The sequence below is a fragment of the Antennarius striatus genome, chromosome 9 (genome assembly GCF_040054535.1).
Source record: "Antennarius striatus isolate MH-2024 chromosome 9, ASM4005453v1, whole genome shotgun sequence".
Taxonomy (NCBI): Eukaryota; Metazoa; Chordata; class Actinopteri; order Lophiiformes; family Antennariidae; genus Antennarius; species Antennarius striatus.
This window is the reverse complement of record NC_090784.1, coordinates 17,276,532-17,296,159: the sequence shown is the minus strand read 5'-3', so window position 1 is coordinate 17,296,159 and position 19,628 is coordinate 17,276,532. Positions and strand designations below refer to the sequence as shown.

The following is a 19,628-nucleotide window of genomic DNA, read 5'->3' as shown; positions in this document are numbered from 1 at the left end:
CAGTAATTCATTTTTTTAAGCATTCTGCTTTACTTAACATTTTATTTTATTTTCCCACATGGTGACAACAACCAACTCAAAATGCAAAGTAATGCACCAATCTGATCCCTGCTGGAACTTCTTCTCCAGGAGTGAGCAAAGGGGTCAGAAAAGGTTGATTGCACAGGTGGAAGGAAATGAAAAACGAAACAGACTCAGTTCTCAGCCAACAGCAAACAGACCAGTGGCTGAGAATCCTGCAGATAAATGAGATGTTGGACGATTTGCTCACCACGGTTAGGGTCTGTCTATGAAACATTATACATCCAAATGAACTGACCAAAGACAGGAACCCTGACAGCAAAACTGAGTTTGACAGTCTAATCAGAGCTCAGAAGCTTCTGTGCTAACCGGGAAAAAGCATGGAACAGCAGAGCATAGCATAGCAGCTACAGTCAGCGCTCAGATAAACAGAGTGGACAGGTGACATAGAGGGTCAGTAGCATCATAGCGTTTGTGAGAAAAGGCAATTGTGGAACAAAGAAATGTCATCAAGAATTCACAGTAAACCCTGTTATGGGGGGGAATTTTTATTTTTTTTCCTGGAGGGAGTTGTGGGGCAGCAACTAAAGCAGATTAGTCCCAGTTAAAGAATACCATACAAGCATCAAAGGTGAACATATGATCTATGGCAATGCCTCGATCCAGCCTGTGGTAACACTCAGAGGTATCTGGCTCTGTGGGGATAATGGAATAAGGGAGTAGTGGATCATATATAGAGAGCCAGCTCAATGTTCAACCACATCCTACATCTGTGAGGGAGTGTTGGGTATCATTTTATTTTTCTTTGACCTATTTAATTACAAGTGTCACCAGCTTTGATGAGTGCGCAAATGATAACTACACATAATACATCAACATGCCAAATACTAGTCCGTGTTTGTTTGGGCGTTCACTGTGTTTGGGGCGTGTTTCGGATTTTATTAGGCTTCTTATGACTTTGACATCATCTCTTGATTTCAGCCGATGTAAATGTAGATTAGGAGCTGGTCCTCCTTGAGTTTTGATCTGTGTCTTGTTTGCTTCATCCATGCAAATTGGTATCACATTCCTTTTCTGTTATTATATCCTATTCCTATCTGGCACTAAAAGTAGGTCAAAATCAAACAAGGGCAATTATTTGCCAAAGATTTGAAAACAACAGCTGCTAATAATAAACTTAATTTTACATACAAAGTTGCCAAAGAAAAAGAGTGTAGTAATAATACTGGGTCCACTTGAAGTTCAGTACCTAAAAGGCCCTTCATCTTTCATCCATACATTTCACAACACACTGAAAACGACTGATGAAGTGCTAAGAATATCCTCCAGATGTGATGTCACCAGGGGGAAAATCAGATTTGTCAGGCTAGAGGATACTTTACATCATGTTGACACACTTATTCAAGGTGACTTTAAATGACACACCCATACCAACTCCAATACTCTATCAATTTCACACATTAAAACATTCACATCCAGTATCACCATCATTTCTGAAATCATTTTTACAGATCAGTAAATGCCAAATCACGGTGCAGACATCAGGACCCTGCAGCAAATCTAACAACAACAAAAATTAACACTGCATTACTACTGTGTTATTAAATTTGTTTAACCAGATCGATCAGTCTCCTATATCTGCGAACCAGCAGCAATTTGCTCTTGAAATATGAAGACCGTATTCACTGATCCATGTATGTTTGAAGGAGATTCCCCCCACATTGCCTTGAGCCTTCAGCAGTGTCCGTAAATCACACACTCACGGCTCCTCCTTTCTTTCTCCTTTCCATTTCTCTCTCTCTATTTTTTTTCTTTACTTTTCATTTTTACAGTGCAGTAAGGAATGCTCGCTCTACAGGGTGGCTGGTGTTCATTGGAGCGGCTCAACTCCCATGTCTCACACTCATCCCATGTGTCTTCTATTAGCTACACTCACCAAAAGAAGAGGGGCGACGGACCGACAGGGAGAAAGAGGGGGAGTTAGAAGGAGAAAAGAGGGGGGATGGGGAGGGGAGTGAGGAATCTGATATGCTTTTTGCATGAGTGACTTTTATAAAACAAAGAGAGCACAAATAGTATGAATGTATATGATGGGGGAAAGAAATACTGTACGCATGAATACGCAGGAGACTATCAAAAAAGATTATAATTTATTTCCAGATTTTTGCCTTCATTTGCATCTTGTTTCACAAGGTAAATAAAAAATAAAAATGAAAACCAACTGCCATACCATGAAAATGTAAAAAAATAATACAAATAATATGTACTGTATATATAATTATATCATTATCAACAAACAGACAACATTAATCATAGTAACAATACTATTGATCATAAACGAAACACTAAATCGCTGGTTTCATGCATATAGAACACCCCTCATGTACAAAAGAGGGGGGAATTACTAAAAATAGAACCAAAAGTTCCACCAGTTCAGAATAAGTGCCTAGCTACATGCAGTGACATAAAAGAGACTTATATCCACATTCCATCTGGCATCAAGTATTTTACACATACTGTACTTCACTATTGCCAGCCCCATCTAATATATTGTACAGAGAACGGCTCGAAACAGGTCTGGAGTTTAAGAACATTATGTGGGGAAGTGCTGGAGTCTGGACCTTCAATATGGTGCACTTAGCAGGGACTGTGTGCAACATTTTCACGCCCTCCTCCCTATTATGAAGATTTTTCAAAATGTTCTTGCTTCTTTCAGTGAAATTCCAGTCCATTATTCCAATCTTCGTTCCAAGTCCTCAAAGGTTTAATCAGGAGCAGTCGTTTGTCCTTCATTGTTTTCAGTGCTTTTGATTTTCTTCATTCATATTTCGCACACATCTTCCCTCGGTTTCTCCATGCTGCTCTTTGCTGTGCCCCTCCCTCACAGGGTCTTATCACTTTCCTTCTTCAGGTGACTACAACATTCAAAGGATTAATGATGTTAGAGTGCAATTTCAGAACGGACATCGTGTTTAAGTTTGGCATTCTTTGTCAATGTCAGTATCAAGGTTGAAGCTTGAATCTGAAACAACTGGACTTTGGTTTGGGGTTTGAAGACGTTTCACTTCTCATCCAAGATATGAGCAGAGATATGCCCTAAATAGAAGTTCAGTTGCTTTGGATTCAACTTTCAAGGCTTACCATGACCTGGATGGTTCTTGTTTTTCATGGTAGTTTAACATATGTTTACCACTAATGGAGTGCAGGTCTGTCAAAAGGCAAAGTCTGCCATTTGTCACCCTTAGTTTCGCAATTAATCCTAAAAACAATCAGCATTTTAATGAAAAATGTCTCATTCCAATCTATGCTGAATGAATCTAATCAACTATTTGTACCTGTAATATTCATCCTGGGTGAGGGTGTGGTGGTGATGGTGATGGATCCACTGTTGTTCCAGGGCCAGTCTCTGGATCTGCAGCTCTGCGCTCTGGGCCTGCTGCATTGCCTGGAGCTGATGAGCTGCTGACATGGGACCAGTGAGGGAGGACGGCTGGGGCAGTTCACGGAAAGGAGCACCTGTGGACGAAGCAGACAAGAAACAGGACGAGTAGGTGGGAATATAACAGGAAAACAGAGAAGAGCATGGAGGTCAAAAATGGTGATCATTTTCAAAGTCTTTTTCATAAAGTTTCTGCATTATGGAGTTTTTAGAGGAAAAAAACTGAACAAGTACATGGACGAGGAGCCTTCTCCTCACCGAACAGCTGTTGGCGGAGCACCTCGCTGTCAGTGAGGGGGTGAGCCAGGATGGGGGTGCCTAGTGTGGCTCCTGGGTAAGGTAGGCGTGCCAAAGGAGCCCCCGACGCCAACGGGTCCATCAGGGGGTGAACCCCGCCCGTCGCTAGATGCCAGTAATGTAATAGGAAATACAGGACTTATTTAATAAGAGTCAAAGCAGGGAATTCAAAACAAAGATACATAAAGCATGCAAAATTATATATATTTTTTATAATTTTATTTATTAAATCAAAATTATAAATCACCAAAATAAGTAATATATAAGAACTGCTAAATTGTAAAAACATTTCTGTAAGAGACTACAGAATATTATACACTCATTACTTTGAAACAGTATGAAGTGCAAATATTGTCACATCCAACAATGTGATAAGTGTTTCTAGACAACAGTGGATGTCTAAGGTCTACAGAGTATCACTGTCTTAATCCTTTAACTAGTTTTTACACAGAACACAACTGGTGATGCTGACTAAGAAAGCATTGTTAGTAGCAGTGGGTACCTGTGTCTTGCTGGTGCAGATGAAGATGTGAGTGGATGTGAGAATGCTGGTGGTGATGAGGTGTCACATTTAACATCTGAAGACGTCCCAGATTCTCTCCTCCACCTCCTCCAGCTGTTCCACCTCCACTTCCTCCTCCTCCTCCGCTTCCACCTCCACCTGAACTTCCTCCTCCTGCACTCCCACTTCCTCCCCTTTCTCTCTCTCTTTCTCGCTCTCTGTCCCCAAAGGCCGGCAAAGTTACTCTCTCTCTCTCCCTCTCCCTTTCTCCACTGCGATCTCGCTCGTAAGAGTGAGGAGAGCGAGTGGGAGTGGGATAGGTCTCGGGGGGAGCGGCTGCTGGAGCAGGGGCTGGTGGCAAATGAGAGGACAGGGAGCTGGGGAAAGAAGAATGGGGGACTGGGTGATGAAGTGGGGCAGCATTGGAGGTTGGAGGGCCAGGTGGGGGAGGAGCTGGTGGAGGAGCAGCTGGGCCTGCTGGGGCTTGAGCAGCGGTCGGTGTTGCTGATGATGGGTGAGAAGGGAGAGAGGGTGGGAGGATAGACGAAGGGGGTGCATTGGACAGGGACTGGGGGGGAGGAGGGTTGGGAGGTCGTGTTATAGGTGCCAGACTTGGGTTCTGGAGGTGTGGGGGACCAGCAGGAGCGGGTGGAGGAGGAGTGCCATAAAGTGACACTTCATTTGCTCCTGCTGTACCTCCTCCAAGGAGCAGGGAATGTGCATGCACTTGGGCATTGGCATGGGCATGATGGGAATGAGAATGAGCAAGAGCGAGAGCTGCGTGATCAGGTATGGATCCTGGCGGGTAAACTCGCTCATCACTCTTAAACTCAAACCCTGGTTTTATTCGATCTCGATGTGCAGCCATGGCATGGGGAAAGCTGATTCCTCCTAACCCTGCTCCCCCAATCCCTCCGGGTATTGGTCCTCCTGCCACCCCTGCATGACCTGCAACACCTGGACCACCTTCAAGACCTCCGCCATATAAAAAGCCCAAGATTGCCGCAGCTGTAGCTGCATCGGTAGGCAGGTGGTGCGGGTGGGCTAAAGCATGATTCTGGAACTGGGGAAGGAAGAATGAGGGGTGGACATGGGGGTGGCCATGGTGGACTTGTGCATGGTGCGCCTGGGCACGGCTAACTGCTCCCAATGGAGACATAGCATGAGGGCGAGCATACTCGCTCAGGGTTCTCAGTGCGGGGGTGTCAGGGCCAAGGTATGGACCTCCTAAACCTATTCCCAGGGCTCCTTGAGGGCCAACCATTGTTGTTGCCCCACCCATGGATGGCAGGAGGAGGGAATGGGGAATAGAGTGAGCTAGGGATGGGTGAAGATGGTGTGCTGGAGGAAGGTGTGCGTGAGGGTTGGAGGAGTGATGTTGGGGATGTGGGGGAGGATGGGGGACTGAGTTTCCCGAAGATGAAGAGGCAGAAGACGAAGGGTCAAGGATGATGGAAGATGAGGAGGGAAAGAAGAGAGAGGAGCCCTGCCGACACCCTCCAGCAGTGTTGATATCTTTCTGCTGCTGTAGAGAAAACAATAAAAGCCGTAAGTCACGTCTGCCCCGGTGTGATGTACTCCCCACCCATTAAAGTGATCAATTTAATCTGCATCAAATCCATTAACTCTGACATGCTACATAATTATTACGCTCAAATGTGCACACCTGTAAATGCCGATCCAGTTCCCTCTCACGCTCACGCTCCCTCTCCCGTTCCCTCTCTTTTTCTCTCAGGTCTCTGGCCCGCTGTTCAACTTCCCTACGCGCCCTTTCAATCACCTCATTTCTCTTCTTCCACAGTTTGGAACCATCCAGTGGGACAAAGAGAACATCACTGCGGGCGCAAGAGTTTCCACTGCCACGGTCAAGAACCTTGTGAAACCTGCAAGTGAATGACACAGCTGCTTGTAAAATTATCAGGAGTCAAAAATCACCACCAGAAAACTCATAATTACTATAGATTATATTTGATTACATTAAAAGGGATCAAACTGATTGACACATCAAAAATCTCAAATAGGGTAATGAATTTATTTTGAAATTACCTTGCTGATTGGCTGGCGTGGATGGGAATGTCTACAGGTTTCGGTTCAGGAGAGGGGCTCCTCAATACAGGCGGTGGGCTTTCAGTCTCTTCCCTCTCTTCTAATGGTTCCTCCTTGATAACAGGAGTTGGAGGTGGGCCTGAATCTGAATGTCCGTCTCCACCAGGCACTGAAGAACTGGAGGCAGGGGTTGAAATACTGTTGTTTGCGGATGAGTTGCTAAGAGGTGGAGGTCCTTTTGAAATATTTTGAGGTGAGAGTGATTGTGAATTGTTATTGCTGCTATTGGGGGCACTACTGCTGCTATTGCTGTTGGCCATGTTACTTCCGCTATTCCCATTGGAGTGGTATGTTCCGCTAAATGGAGGGTGGTTGTTCAAAGTGCCATGAAAAGGTGACGGCCGACATCCAGGTGAACAGCTGGATGACATACTTGCACCAGGAAGTGGCATATTGGGCCCAGAGGAGGAACCAGGCGGAAAAGATGAGAAGCCTCCCATCTGATTTGTAGATGGGCTCGGTAAAGGCGAGAGGGGTATAGGGGGAGTCTGGGCGGACTGGTAGTGTGAAGGACGTGCATTTGGTGCCATACCTGATGGAGGTGGCTGAGCATGTGGGGTTTGAGGTGGAGGTAGAGGAGGCTGGGGTGGTGGCGGAGGATAAGGAGCATTTGGAGGATGCCCATGATGAATTGAAGAGGAGGATGGAGAGAGTGCAGGGGGTTGATTTGGACCCCCACGGTTTTGGTACAGAGCAGACTCTCGCAGGGTTGAGTCTCTGTCTCTAGGCCCGGACTGGTAGTGGGGGTGAGCTTGATGAGGGTGATGGGTTCCTCCGGGCCCTGTATACTCTCGCCCTAGGTTTTGAGTCACCCCAGGGGGGCTGAGGTACTCTCGATTTGTGCCAGTGGAAGGAGGCAGCCCAGCAGGAAAATCTTTTCCTCCTGTGGGTGGATATTCTCTGTGGAAGTGATCTGCTCCAGACGAGGGGATTTGTGCCTGGTCCATGGGAGGGGGGAAGTCTCGGCTGGATGGGTTTTGGGGGTGTGGGTGAGGCTGTGGGGGCAGGGAGGAATGAGAAGGGTAATTTGGATTGTTTTGGGGTGATGCAGGTTGGTCTCGGTTCAGCATAGGGGTGAGAGGTAGTGAACTAGTTGAATTTGGGGGGTTACTCTGTGAGACAGAGTTATTGTTTGGGTTACTATTACCCACAACCTCTCTTGTCTGATTCCCAAACTCACCCCATCTGCCTCCATCTTTGTCTCTGGGATGTCCCCCTCCAGTTCCATTGGGACCATAGTCTCTACTCTGGTTTTGGTTTGGCAGAGGAAATTCCCTCCCGGCATCACGTTCCCTGTCCCTTTCTCTGTCTCTGAAAGCTGGACCAAAGTCCCTTCTTTCAGGTCCCAAATTAGGTCCATCTCTCCCTGAAGCTTGAAAATCTCGGTTCTGACTCACTGAAAGACCCACAAACTCCCTGCCTTGAATACTGTTGGTCCCAATCATCCCACCACAACTACTATTACTATTCCCTCCACTACCACTGTTGCTGCTGTTACCAATGGGAGCAGAGAACTCCCGGTTGACTTCTCTCCCCCCACTTTCCCCCCTCACTCCCCTCTCCCTCTCTCCTGCAGCCCCCCTCTCTCTGTCTCCTCCCCCTCCAGCATACCTGGGAAGGTACTCTCTGTGGGGGTGGGGGTGAGGATGGGGGAGGTAAGAGGGATGGGTGGAGGAGTGGCGAGAGGATGGAGGGTTGTAAACCGAGGGAAGTTGCTGCTGCTGCACTGGGGGCTGGTGATGTGGTTGATGTGGGTGGTGATTTCCGGGGTAACGAGTGTAACTCCAGCTCCCCTGACATCCGGTCGCTGAGCCACTCTGCCAGCTGGTGGAGCTGTAGTGGTGAGGGTGGTTGGAAGGTTGGGCTTGAGGCTGGGATTGGGACTGTGAGCTGGTCTGTGGCAACAGAGAGGGAGGGGTGGACTGAGCTTTGTCCAGGAGTTTGTCTGGCTTTTCTAACTTGTCTCTTTCTGTCTTAACCTCAGTGGCCAAGTTTTGTCCCCCAAGCTCCAAGGGCTTCAGGGCAGGTGGAGGAGGAAGAGGAGGAGGCAAAGAATGAGGAATGTTGGGGCTGTTGTGGGAAAAATCTCCTCCTGACATAGTTGTCTTTGACACACACTGTGTGCTGGCTTTGGAATTCATTCTAGTGCCACTGAGTGCACCATCCACACATGTCGGTCCACCATAGTCAACTTTGCACATTAATTTAGAGTCTAGAGAGAAATAAGACTTCCTCCCACTATTGCTGTCGATTGATGAATCTCCTGCTCCACGCACAGATGGAGTCAGACCAGAGGAGGTGCAAGGAGTGGAGGAGGGCTTAAGAGATGGACAGTCTTCATTTCTTGCATCCAGATCCTGCTTTTCTCCTTCCCCACAGGTCTCCTCCCCTCTCCCATCTCTTAGCACTCTCCTGTCCTCTCCTCCCACCTTCCCTGCTCCTCCCTCCTTGGCTTTCTCTCTCTCTCTCTCCCCTTGCTTTGGTGAGTCAGGGCCATCAGAATCAGAGTCCAGGCTACCTAGGGGGGAAGCCGAGAGACTTGGGGATGAGGAACGATTGTCCTGGTCTATATCGCGTCCACTGCTCAAGCTACTGCTACTATTGGCCAAGCTCCCTACAACTGAACTCCTACTGCCCTGGGATTGGCCATCTTCATTGTCACTCTCACGGGATTGGTTTGTAATGGAGGCTGGGGGTGGGATGGTGGAAGGAGCCGAGCTGTCAGTCGAGTGTGTTGATGTAGGAGGGTTTGGGGTAGAGGCTGAATCCTGACAAGACAAGATAATTCATGGTTGCACTATAAATGTGAATTTCGTGGATATGCTATCTTTGATGGGTTTTATGCTTTTTATAAACACAGAAAATAATTCATAATAGCATAGGCAATGTTTGTTTGGATGATTTAGCTGAATCAATTTTAAACTTGGTCTTTATATAACAGGTTGATGAAATGAAACACAAACCTGAACTTTTTGCCTCTTTGGAGGAGACACAAGTTCCTCCCCCTCACTCTCTGATGAATCATGCCCTTGTGATCTGCGATTGAAGCGATTTCCAGCCAATTCCTCACCAGCACCTCTTTGCTAAAAGAACACAATACTTTTAATTCTACAGTGAAGCCTTTGAATCCTTAAAAGGACAGTGGGTGCTATTAGTAGGTAGAGACAGGCTTGGAATACACACACAAACACACACACAGACACACGTATGCAAGTACACAAGAAAGCTCACACACATGCAGAACTGGAATGTCAAAAACAAAAATATCAATATTTCAAAGTGGACAGCCATTCAGCACAATACAACAACACACTGCATGCCTGTGGTAACTACACTGATGACTCATCGACAAGGCAAACACACACATGCAACACACTATGATCGAATACAAGGAGACAGTTCCTCATTGTTCATGACTGTTCGACTTGCATACACATAATATACTTGTGTTCAAAACAATGACAGGAAAGAAAAAAAGGCAAAAGAGGTAGGCTCTAACCGCCGGTCTGTCGCTGCGGTCAGGGCGAGTGGGGCTGGGGTGCGGGCGTCTACCCCTTCTTTCCTCACTTGCCCCCCGCCGTCGGCCACTGCGCATGGGCATCTGCAAAACCCCACGTCCAGGCAAAGAGGAAAACATAGAAGTTAGGAAAAAGGCATTAAATGGTGCAGAGTGACAAGGATACAGAGAAATTTAGAGAGACATGGGGAGTTGAGTTGGTTTCAGTAAAACAACTACTACAAGCAATGACAAGAAATACCAATTTCTCTCATTTCAAGGTGGATTGCACCAATGGGAACAGTAATTCTGATTATGAAGCAGCCATATTCAAAAATGTACAATCTACAACACAAGATAGCAGAAATGTATTGTCCTTGGTATCATTGTGAAAAATAGACATAAACCTTGTTCCTACCGATTCTTTGTGTGTCCGTGTTTTCATTATTTCTTCTTTAAAATGCCCACTTTACAACACAAGCCATCGCAGGGCCTGAACCTGTTGTTCGACTGACTGGGCTATGTGTTACACCATGAGTGCTACCAAAACCTGCAAAGAAGCAAAACAAAAGAAAGCATTATTTGATTTATCTGCATGGAAGTCTAATGCAGTGGAGTACCAATTCAAGGATGCAGAGGGAAACAATAATGTTTCTCTCTCTTCCAAGTGTGGAAGTCAAGAATAAGTAAACAAATGAGTTTCAAAAGATTGTGAAAATATTTCAGTTTACAACATGGTCATCATTTTATTGGCATAACTGTTTTACACTGTACTCCAAAAAGTTTCCACCACCAGTCTTTACCACATGGACAATAGTTTATTCAATAACAGAATTCACTGGATTGGACATGGTATAACTGCAGAATAAGAGCAGAGCGGAAAGAGCGCGTATTGGTAGACAGCATCTTTGAAGGCAGCCTGCATAAGATACCAGCAAACATTTCAGGAATATGCCCCCCCCCCCCTTCTACTTTTATCATACAGCCAAAACCCATAGTCACTGCAGGTTAATCTCCCAAACCCAGTAGAAACACATGCTTATTTACACAACCAGTCAACCATTAGGAACCACTGTCAGGATCTTTAATCCATTTCGGTGTGCCTAACGACATATATAGGTGGACTACTTTGCAAGGCCCCCTCAAATCCATTCATTTATCTACCACTGATGGAAAAAAATGTCTCATCTATATTGAATGAGGATAGAAATAGTGCACAGCACTGGATGAAAAACGGTTATGTTTGTCCGAGGAGTTAGCTGGGCTACAGCACGCTGCTATGCAACCAATAAATACAGAAGCTACACAGAGATGTGTGTGTGTGTGTGTGTGTGTGTGTGTGTGTGTGTGTGTGTGTGTGTGTGTGTGTGTGTGTGTGTGTGTGTGTGTGTGTGTGTCAAAGCAGACAAGCTCCACTACACACGGCTATGCATTAATTATTAGTGCATGCTGCAGTGACTGATTCAATCAGATAGGAGTAAAAACCTTTATTGTCACAAACACTCTTTTCCATTACGCATAAAAGATTTAACCTGCATTTATAGGCGAGTCCAGTCGACCTGATGACGAAGTTTATAACGCAGGGGTATAAAACATCCTGAGCCCTGTGGGTGACTGTATACACCAAGCAATTCAGTTACAGGTGGCAGCTCCTGGCCTGCCTGTGGCCCTCGCTGACAGGTCCTCGGTCATGGTCAGTAAACAAACAGGACGCATTCAGATGGCTCCGCACACCCAGAGCCTTCCTGCACAACACATGCATGATCAACAAACTGTCCGCTGCAAGAGATGCGGAGCAAGCGGCATGCGGTTGCTCTGCTTACATCACCGGCGAGCGGGGACTGCAACGACTCTTTCTTCTTCTTTCTTCCAATGAATGTTATTGATACACACGCAGAGGAGACCGGCCGACGCTGCAAGCACAGCCCGCCTCAAGACAATCCTACCTCCGACGGATCGACAGCCGCGTTCAGCCACATATGCGTTCACAATCACAAATACATGCCTGTGCAGTGCAGTTTCCAGACGCATCTTAAAAGAAAGATCATATGGAATGGCGAACCATACTATTTCGCACCGGTTCTCTCCCTTCTCGTTCCTCACTGGAATGTGGGTCCATTAACATAAATTCACCGGAACATAATTTATCCACAACACAGGAGTACATTAACACACACAAAGGAAGAAAAAAAAAAAAAAACATGGAAGGAGAGCACACAGACGTGGCTAACAGGAATAGCTCCAAACACAGTCTTTACGCATCCATTTTCCCTTCTCCTTACCTATAATATCCAGCGATGCGTGCTCTCACTCTCCCTTTCCTTTCTCTCCCTGTTGTGTCGTTCTATGTTGTGCGCGGACACACACACCTCAGAGCCCAGGCGTGTGTCAACAGAGGATTGTGCTGCCTCATATTGCAAAGGGCTCCAGTAATAACAATAATGCAGAAGAAATCTCTTTCTATTCGTTGCAGGGAAAACAGGGGTGCCAACTGAAGACTACAAATTGATGCGTACCCTCGACTCTTCCCCACCCCCTTTCGCCCCCTTTTTCTTGTTACCCCCCCCCCTCTCCCACCCTATGTACTCCCCCTCTTCCTCTAACACGACATGCACTTTTTTTTATACCCCTCTCCGGTCTTACAGTCACAATTTTTAGCTGAGGGGTGAGGGATGCACGTCGGGTGAGAGAAAGGGAGAGGAGAGGGCGTGATTTGCATGAGGAGAGAGGAGGAGGAGAATAAGGGAGGGAGTGGGGAGTAGTGAGGCAGGGAGAAGGAGGAAGAGAGGCGCAAAGAGAGGGCTAAAACTCTGAAGAGGGAGGGGATCAAGAGGGAGGGTCTGTGTCTCTGTTGCCTAGTCCCTCCAGAGTCACCTTTACTGTACGCTCCAGACAGCAGAAGTCTTTACGCACAGGACGTCTCTTTGTTCTTAAAATCGTCTTGAATTTTAACGCCAAACAAACTGAACGTTGGACGACAGAAAACAAAAATAAAGCTAATTATGTGATCTTCATAATAAAATCGTTAGGGATCATCAAGCAGTGAACACATGGCCTCTGTTCCCGTCCAGCAGCTCCCAGTCTGCCTGTCTGTCTGCGAGAAGCTTGCAGTGGTGTGTCCATTCAAGCGGCTCTGCAGCCCTCCTCCTTCCTTCTCCTCCCCTCCCTCCCTCTCCTCCGCTCCGCTGCTGTCGTTCTCTCCCTCTCTCCCCCCTTCACACAGCCCCCTGTCCCGTCTCCTATTGTGTGGTAACCATGGAAACCCGTCCGGAGACTGTAGCCGATGCGCACGCGCGGCGGGATCCAGTCTCCCTTCATCACCAGCCCCCCCCCCACCCCCCCCCGACACGACAGGAACGGCGTCAGAAGCGCGCTCGCGCTCCCTCTGCTGCTCACGTGAATGGAGAACAGCGCGTGACGGTTGATTTGGAGTCGCGCGACAGTTACAGCCACTCCATTCTGTATTAGTGTGGGCTGAAGGGAAGGGGCGCTTGGTCTGTTGTACTGCAACGGGACTGTAAGACTAACAAAACCGTGCAGGTGAGCGACTGTGCGTTATAATGTGATTAAAGTGTTGAAGAATGTCTACGGCCCGCGCTGTTCATTTTATTATTTATTATCTGCAGCTTGAAAATCAGAACGGAAATAGGGACCCAATGTTTGTTCCGCCCTTCGCTTAAGTGGCGCAATGAGGCGAGCGACGCTCCACACCAACCCAAATCAGACAAGAACACTCCATGGGGTTTATTAAAAAACAAACAATCAAGCAAGACGTGCGACAAATATTAACAAAATAATATTAAATATGCAACAGAACCAGAGTTAACATCCCTGTCTGACAGGTATTTCTGCAAAATGTTACAGCATTTGTAACCCAAGGCAGCTGCTGGGCCTCTAGATGAAATGACCCAACATCAAGGACACCCGTGTTTTATCTGCAATCATCTGTCAAATCCTTTAAAATCCCTGCAGAGGATTCGAATGTTTCCTCTGATAAACTCTCGTCACTTCTGTAAATTTCAAAAATGATTTCTTTATAGTTCCTAAAAGAGAAATGATCAACTCTGTGGGCTCTCATTGAATTCTATCAGCTACAGGGACGATCCTTACTCTTCTTTTGCAGAATTCCTGTTGGACTTTCATGTAAGTGATGAGAGACACCATTTTTTCCACATTAATTTTTAGCCTTGACAGAACACATTCAAATATTGACAGAGTTTTACACTGGTGGATATTTGGTTTTCATTAAAAAAAAAAAAATTATGTTAATATATGCAAGTGAGAAATGACAGTAGTCAAAAAGTAGTCCCTGCCCTTTAAGCAAACACACAGAGTTGTGGTCAGAGTTAATACGTATTTGTTTATTAAGATTAATAACTGACAGACAAATTGACAGATACAGTTAGCAGTTGTGTAGCATGCTGCTGAGTATTCACATCAAAAACAATGAGGAAATCGAGGGAGAGACAATAATAGTGTACAAAAGCTCAAAGCTCTTCTGCAAGGTGAGAAGGAGACAGGTAAATGAAACAAGAAACGCATCAGGGGAATTACTCATTTGCTTTGAGTTGAAACATTGATTTTCACTCCAGGCTTTGCATCGGTTGAATGGAATCAGTTCAGTCCATACTGAAGCAATGTAAAGTAGATACTGCGCATTCTTTTTTAAAACAAATTTGTTTTAATATTTTCAGTGAGTTTTAGTGAGTAGAGCTGTGCCAAAGCAGGTGGTGTTCCTCAATTACTATATTTGTGAAGGAAATACAACATGTGCAGTGTGTATGGGTGCTTTCTTGTGTGGTATTGCTAATAACATTGGTGTTCAAAGGGTAATCGGATTACGAAAGTTGTGACCAGCAAAGTGAGCCTGGTCTCCCAGCTCTTCTTCAATCCTGAGATAAAGAGGAGGTGAAAAAGAAATGTGTAGCATCAGAATTATAAATTGAATGGGAACAAGAGTGGATGAAACAAAGTGGGGAAGGAGAGAAAATTGGACAAGGGTTAGAGTTAATGTTAAAGATTTTCTATACCAGAGCGCACAGACACAAATGAAGTCACAAATACGCACCTCATGAGCTGATTGTACTTGGCTAGACGTTCTGATCGACAGGGAGCTCCAGTCTTAATCTGAAGGAAGAACAAAAAAATTAAGGCTCACAAACAAACAGTTATACTATCTATCTTCTCCAGACAGAAGCCTGTTTGTGTTATAATAGCACTCATGATTTAATCAGGATATATTTCTTTTAATTGGTACCAATCTTTTTTATGTAATGAATTATCTTATTTTGGTTATTATTAAGTTATTAGTAGTAGTTATTTAATGATAAATATTAAGTGAAAGTGCATGTTTGTTATGTAATCTTGTTGCAGTGATTTCTAGACTTGAGGGAATGGAGACTGTGTGTGTGTGTGTGTGTGTGTGTGTGTGTGTGTGTGTGTGTGTGTGTGTGCGCGTGTGTGTGTGTATACTACCTGTCCAGTGCAGAGACCAACCACCAGGTCAGCTATAAAGGTATCCTCTGTTTCTCCTGAGCGGTGGCTCACCATCACGCCCCAGCCATTCTCCTGAGCCAGCTTACATCTGAGAGACGGGTGAATATAATACGATGCACATTCTCTCATGCATTCTCTCTCACACACCTATGTTCATGCAAATACCAATCCAAATCAACTCACGCCTTGATAGCCTCCGTCACAGAGCCAATCTGGTTGACTTTTAGCAGTAGGCAGTTGCAGGCCTTATCCTCCACTGCTCGTTGTATCCTACGTGGGTTGGTGACAGTCAAATCGTCTCCAACCACCTGCATGATGTGTTAAACAAAGTTACAGAAAGGTTTTTTTAAGAGTCAAGAGCCAAGATATTTATCATATGTTGTTTTTTTTTACATATGAAAAAGTAGTGAAATGAGGTGGCAAAAATTCTTAAGATGAGCAAATAGCAAAAACATAAAGACTGAAAACATAAAGCTAAAAGCAGCCTTTAATCCCACTCATACAAGTTGGTGACATGGTCAAAGAGTGTTAATGAAATGCCACACTGAGTTTTCTGACACACCCGTTGCAGCCATCCAACAAACTATTTTTTGTCTACATTTTTTTTAAAGAGCAATCCTCTATGAATTTGTCTTAGTCCATATCAAGAACTAATGTGATAACCGTACCTGGATGCCCACTGAGGCCGTAAACTGTGACCAAGCAGGCCAGTCATCCTGGTCGAAAGGATCTTCAATAGACACCACTGGAGGATAGACAGGAGGGTGATTCGTATTCATTTAATATCCAATCTGCTTGGAGAACCCCTCATTTTTTCCATTACTCACCCTCCAGTTGGAGCACCAGCGTTTGCCAGTGAACGTTCTAATAGGACTAACGTCTTAAAATGCACTCATATTACACACAGCTGCACACAATCACTTGCCCACAAAAGCAGGAAGCACAGCATTGACAGGGTAAAGAGCCACATCGGAGTCAGTACCTACTCACCAAATGTGCACTGTAGCCCTTAATTAAAACCTCTTTAACAGGCCTGAGTGGAAGGAAAAGAGGCCATTCTGTGCAGACATCAAGCACTCTTGTTCTCTCAGAAGAGGTTGTGAAAGAAAATTGCAATTGTAGAGATGTGAAGAGAAGGCTGGAGAGTGCAGTTACTGATAGAAGTATAAATCCAGCACCTTGTCTTCACATGAGCCACTCTGATAAGTGCCAGTGATAATCATTGTTGGCTTTTTGTCCTCTAAATAAAACTTAATAAACCTGATGTGTGTTTGAACTTAACACACGGTCTCAAAGACTTCACAATACACACCTGGGTAGTTGTTAATGAAGTCCTGGTAGATGCTGGCCAGCTCATCAGCGCTGATGTTTCGGGCAGCGTTAGGAGGAGACTTAAAGTCCAGGTCATACTTGCCCTCAATGAAGAATTCTGAAGCAGCAACATCCATCCCTATCACCACTTTGTCTGTGAAGCCGGCTTTCTCTATGGCCGTCTTCAGCAGCTCCAAAGCTGACAAAGACAAATGGAAAGATGACAAGCAATGTCATAAAAAAGCAATAGAGGGGTGACTTTAAGTTGTGGCTGTGCTTACCTTCACTGTTCTCTTGAATATTTGGGGCAAAACCTCCTTCATCTCCTACATTTGTAGCATCCTGACCATATTTCTCCTTGATGACACCCCTCAGTGTCTGGTAGAGCTCTGCCCCCACACGCAGAGCATCACGAAAAGACTCCGCCCCCACAGGGAGCACCATGAACTCCTGCATAGCCAGTCTGTTTCCAGCATGGGACCCCCCATTGATCACATTAAAAGCCTAAGCACAGGGAGCACATAACATGAGATGAGATTGTATGTGGGCTTTTGTGTTTGATATAATTGCAGTTTTTGGACTCACAGGAACTGGGAGTACCAACTCTCTGTTTCCTGCCAGATCAGCGATGTGACGGTACAGAGGGACGCCTTTCTCTGCTGCGCCAGCCTTGCATATTGCCAGTGATACTCCAAGAATAGAATTTGCCCCAAACTTAGCTTGAGGAGACACAGTAGCAGTCACACAACACATGGATCCAGTGGCCGCTGGAGCAGAAGAATTTCACTGCACAAACAAGTCACCACGGTATTGATGGGAGAGAGGCTTACATTTGTTGTCAGTGCCATCCATTTCAATCATTACATTGTCCAGTTTCTCCTGCTCCAACACGCTGATTCCCTGACAGACAAGAATAAAAATATTCTCACTATAGATAATAATGCTTAATTACGCATGCTGCTATATCCACATCAAATGGAACCAATGTGACACTGCTACTTACAGACTGCATGAGAGCTGGTCCAAGGGTGTCATTAATGTGATTAACAGCTTTTGTTACACCTTACAGAGCAGGACAGAGAGAGACATTGGATCAATGGAATACTAATGCAGAGCCCACATTTTATGACAAAACCTCATTTAATAAAAAAGATACACGGCCAAAGACAAGTGACACAATACGATTGAATTCTAAGTGTTCACCTTTGCCCTTGTAGCGAGTCTTGTCTCCATCCCGGAGCTCCAGAGCCTCGTAGATTCCAGTAGATGCACCACTGGGCACAGCAGCCCTGAAAAGACCTTAAATAGAGACAAGAAGATGAGTTTATGGAGAGAGTGGTAATGGTTTCGAGGTCAAGGAAGCAAGGAGAAGGGTCTTCACTTATAAGGGGTTAGATTAGACAAGGTACATTGTGGAGTACATTTTGTCAAAAACATTTTTCAATCCATTTATATTTTCAACCTTTGGCAGTATGAAGATCTACTTCCACAGTTGGGTTTCCCCTGGAGTCCAGGATCTCCCTGGCAACAATATTCACTATGGACATCCTGTAAGAAAACAAGACATGCCTTGTTTTTATTCAAGTATTTCAACTGCATATTACAAACCAGAACACATGTGCAATTTCATACAAATGTTACACCTGATTTTGCTTGAAAAGGGATGATAATGACAAAGACAATCAGGGTAGAGCGTGATTGTACATCAATATATCAAAAAAAACAAAACGCCTTTCAGTAAGGTTAGTCACCAGGACTTCACGCAAGTCTTCCTCTTCCTCACATGCATACACACTGTGATAATACTGCCACTGTCGTGAGGATGGATAGCTATGGAAAAGATGCTGAAGATGGTGGAACGCACATATACGCAGGGAAGAAAGCATAAATCAAAGGCTAATAACGTGTACCTATTTATGGATCTACTGTCAAGCTGTTCCAGACCACAAGCCATTTCAATTTTCCTGTGCTGTTTCAGTCAGTGAATATAAATATGGAGCAATGGAGAGATGAGTCGGTGAGAAAACGTAGAGCAGGAGCAGATGAGGAGAAGGGGGAGGAGGATAATGAAGGCAGCATAGAGGAATGGAAGGAATGAAAAAAATAGATCAATCTTTTTACAACATTACCTGCAGCTTGTTTGAAGCCTGGTGGCGAAAGTCAGCGAATATGGGCAAATGCAAGGGAGAGGGAGTGATAGCATATGACACACTGGGGGGAGGGGGAGCATGTGAATCATTGGAAGATGCAGGGAGAGAGGGAGGGAGCAACACTGGGAAATAAAGAGGTACAACTAAAAAAAGGACAGATTTAATGTATTTAAATGAAATGGCAATAATGCCTGGTGATAATCAAGATGTATTACAATTTACAGTCATCTTTCTCACTGGGTACCAATTCTATCTCTAAAATTATCTTCCTGTCACCGCCTGCTGAGTGTGCATGTGCTAACTAACTACAGTGGTATTCATGACAAGTGTGTATATATACTGCTCCAACAAAGCATTAACATGAAAAGGTGATTCGCTGAAAAATCCAGGTAGTTCTGTCATCCTGCAATAAATGTCACACAAATGAGGGTTTGCTGTAGAAGCAAAAACAAGCATCTGTATATTTAGATGTGGATGACAGGATAAAAATATCTAAGCAAAGGAATGATACCAGTGGTACATCCAAAGCAAGATTGATGCACAAAACCAGCAGTCTTTTGAGAACTTGGGAGATCTAACATGGAGATTAAAAGAGACAAGAAGACAGGTAGACAGGTGACGAGAACAGCTCTTGATGGGAGAGGCTGGGATGCGTGTTTAAAAATAGTCATGGATGTAATAAAAGATACAGCACACACAGACAGAGGCTGCTGTGGGAGTGATTTGTGAAAAGAAAACCGTTTTCATTGGCTGCACCACTTGTGGTGCTCCATCTGGATATCCCATGACCTGTAGATGCAGCGTATCTGG

At 45.1% G+C, this 19,628-nt stretch overlaps 2 protein-coding genes and 1 long non-coding RNA gene across 7 annotated transcripts; 1 reads left to right on the top strand and 2 right to left on the bottom strand.

Moving 5' to 3' along the window:
* Positions 1 to 2,152: 2,152 nt before the first annotated feature.
* Positions 2,153 to 12,400, bottom strand: atn1 (atrophin 1). 4 transcript variants are annotated; one of them, XM_068324186.1, is made up of 10 exons: positions 12,144 to 12,400; positions 10,280 to 10,411; positions 9,865 to 9,966; positions 9,329 to 9,448; positions 6,306 to 9,133; positions 5,926 to 6,142; positions 4,260 to 5,784; positions 3,695 to 3,862; positions 3,357 to 3,537; positions 2,153 to 2,936 (listed from the first exon to the last, which is right to left on the bottom strand). In XM_068324186.1, exons 2-10 carry the CDS (start codon positions 10,304 to 10,306, stop codon positions 2,903 to 2,905), a joined length of 5,202 nt encoding a protein of 1,733 aa, XP_068180287.1. In that variant the 5' UTR covers positions 10,307 to 10,411; positions 12,144 to 12,400; the 3' UTR covers positions 2,153 to 2,902. The 4 variants fall into 4 exon arrangements, with proteins under 4 accessions (XP_068180287.1, XP_068180289.1, XP_068180288.1 ...); XM_068324188.1 differs by having other exon boundaries at positions 3,719 to 3,862; XM_068324187.1 differs by having other exon boundaries at positions 4,260 to 5,781.
* An 896-nt stretch (positions 12,401 to 13,296) lies between these two features.
* On the top strand, positions 13,297 to 18,218 carry LOC137601250 (uncharacterized). Its single transcript, XR_011037049.1, has 3 exons — positions 13,297 to 13,401; positions 15,345 to 15,456; positions 18,140 to 18,218. It is a non-coding gene; the product is annotated as an uncharacterized lncRNA (long non-coding RNA).
* On the bottom strand, positions 14,221 to 18,831 carry LOC137601249 (gamma-enolase). 2 transcript variants are annotated; one of them, XM_068323348.1, is made up of 13 exons: positions 18,798 to 18,831; positions 18,131 to 18,216; positions 17,872 to 17,967; positions 17,672 to 17,730; positions 17,499 to 17,568; positions 17,254 to 17,387; positions 16,950 to 17,172; positions 16,670 to 16,867; positions 16,026 to 16,102; positions 15,541 to 15,665; positions 15,337 to 15,445; positions 14,930 to 14,988; positions 14,221 to 14,753 (listed from the first exon to the last, which is right to left on the bottom strand). In XM_068323348.1, exons 2-13 carry the CDS (start codon positions 18,213 to 18,215, stop codon positions 14,684 to 14,686), a joined length of 1,305 nt encoding a protein of 434 aa, XP_068179449.1. In that variant the 5' UTR covers position 18,216; positions 18,798 to 18,831; the 3' UTR covers positions 14,221 to 14,683. The 2 variants fall into 2 exon arrangements, with proteins under 2 accessions (XP_068179449.1, XP_068179448.1); XM_068323347.1 differs by lacking the exon at positions 18,798 to 18,831 and adding an exon at positions 18,579 to 18,719.
* Positions 18,832 to 19,628: the final 797 nt, after the last annotated feature.

Bases quoted from the DNA above. Each gene is read 5' to 3' on its own strand.
- atn1 (XM_068324186.1), bottom strand. From the start codon at position 10,306: ATGAAAACACGGACACACAAAGAATCG. The intron at 9,967-10,279 runs GTAGGAACAAGG...GGGGTTTTGCAG, and splicing joins CACGGACACACAAAGAATCG to ATGCCCATGCGCAGTGGCCG. The intron at 2,937-3,356 runs GTACAAATAGTT...TGAATGTTGTAG, and splicing joins ACCCAGGATGAATATTACAG to TCACCTGAAGAAGGAAAGTG.
- LOC137601249 (XM_068323347.1), bottom strand. From the start codon at position 18,622: ATGGCTTGTGGTCTGGAACAGCTTGACAGTAGATCCATAAATAG. The intron at 16,868-16,949 runs GTAAGCACAGCC...TGTCTTTGTCAG, and splicing joins TATTCAAGAGAACAGTGAAG to CTTTGGAGCTGCTGAAGACG. The intron at 14,754-14,929 runs GTGCGTATTTGT...TCTTTATCTCAG, and splicing joins AAGTACAATCAGCTCATGAG to GATTGAAGAAGAGCTGGGAG.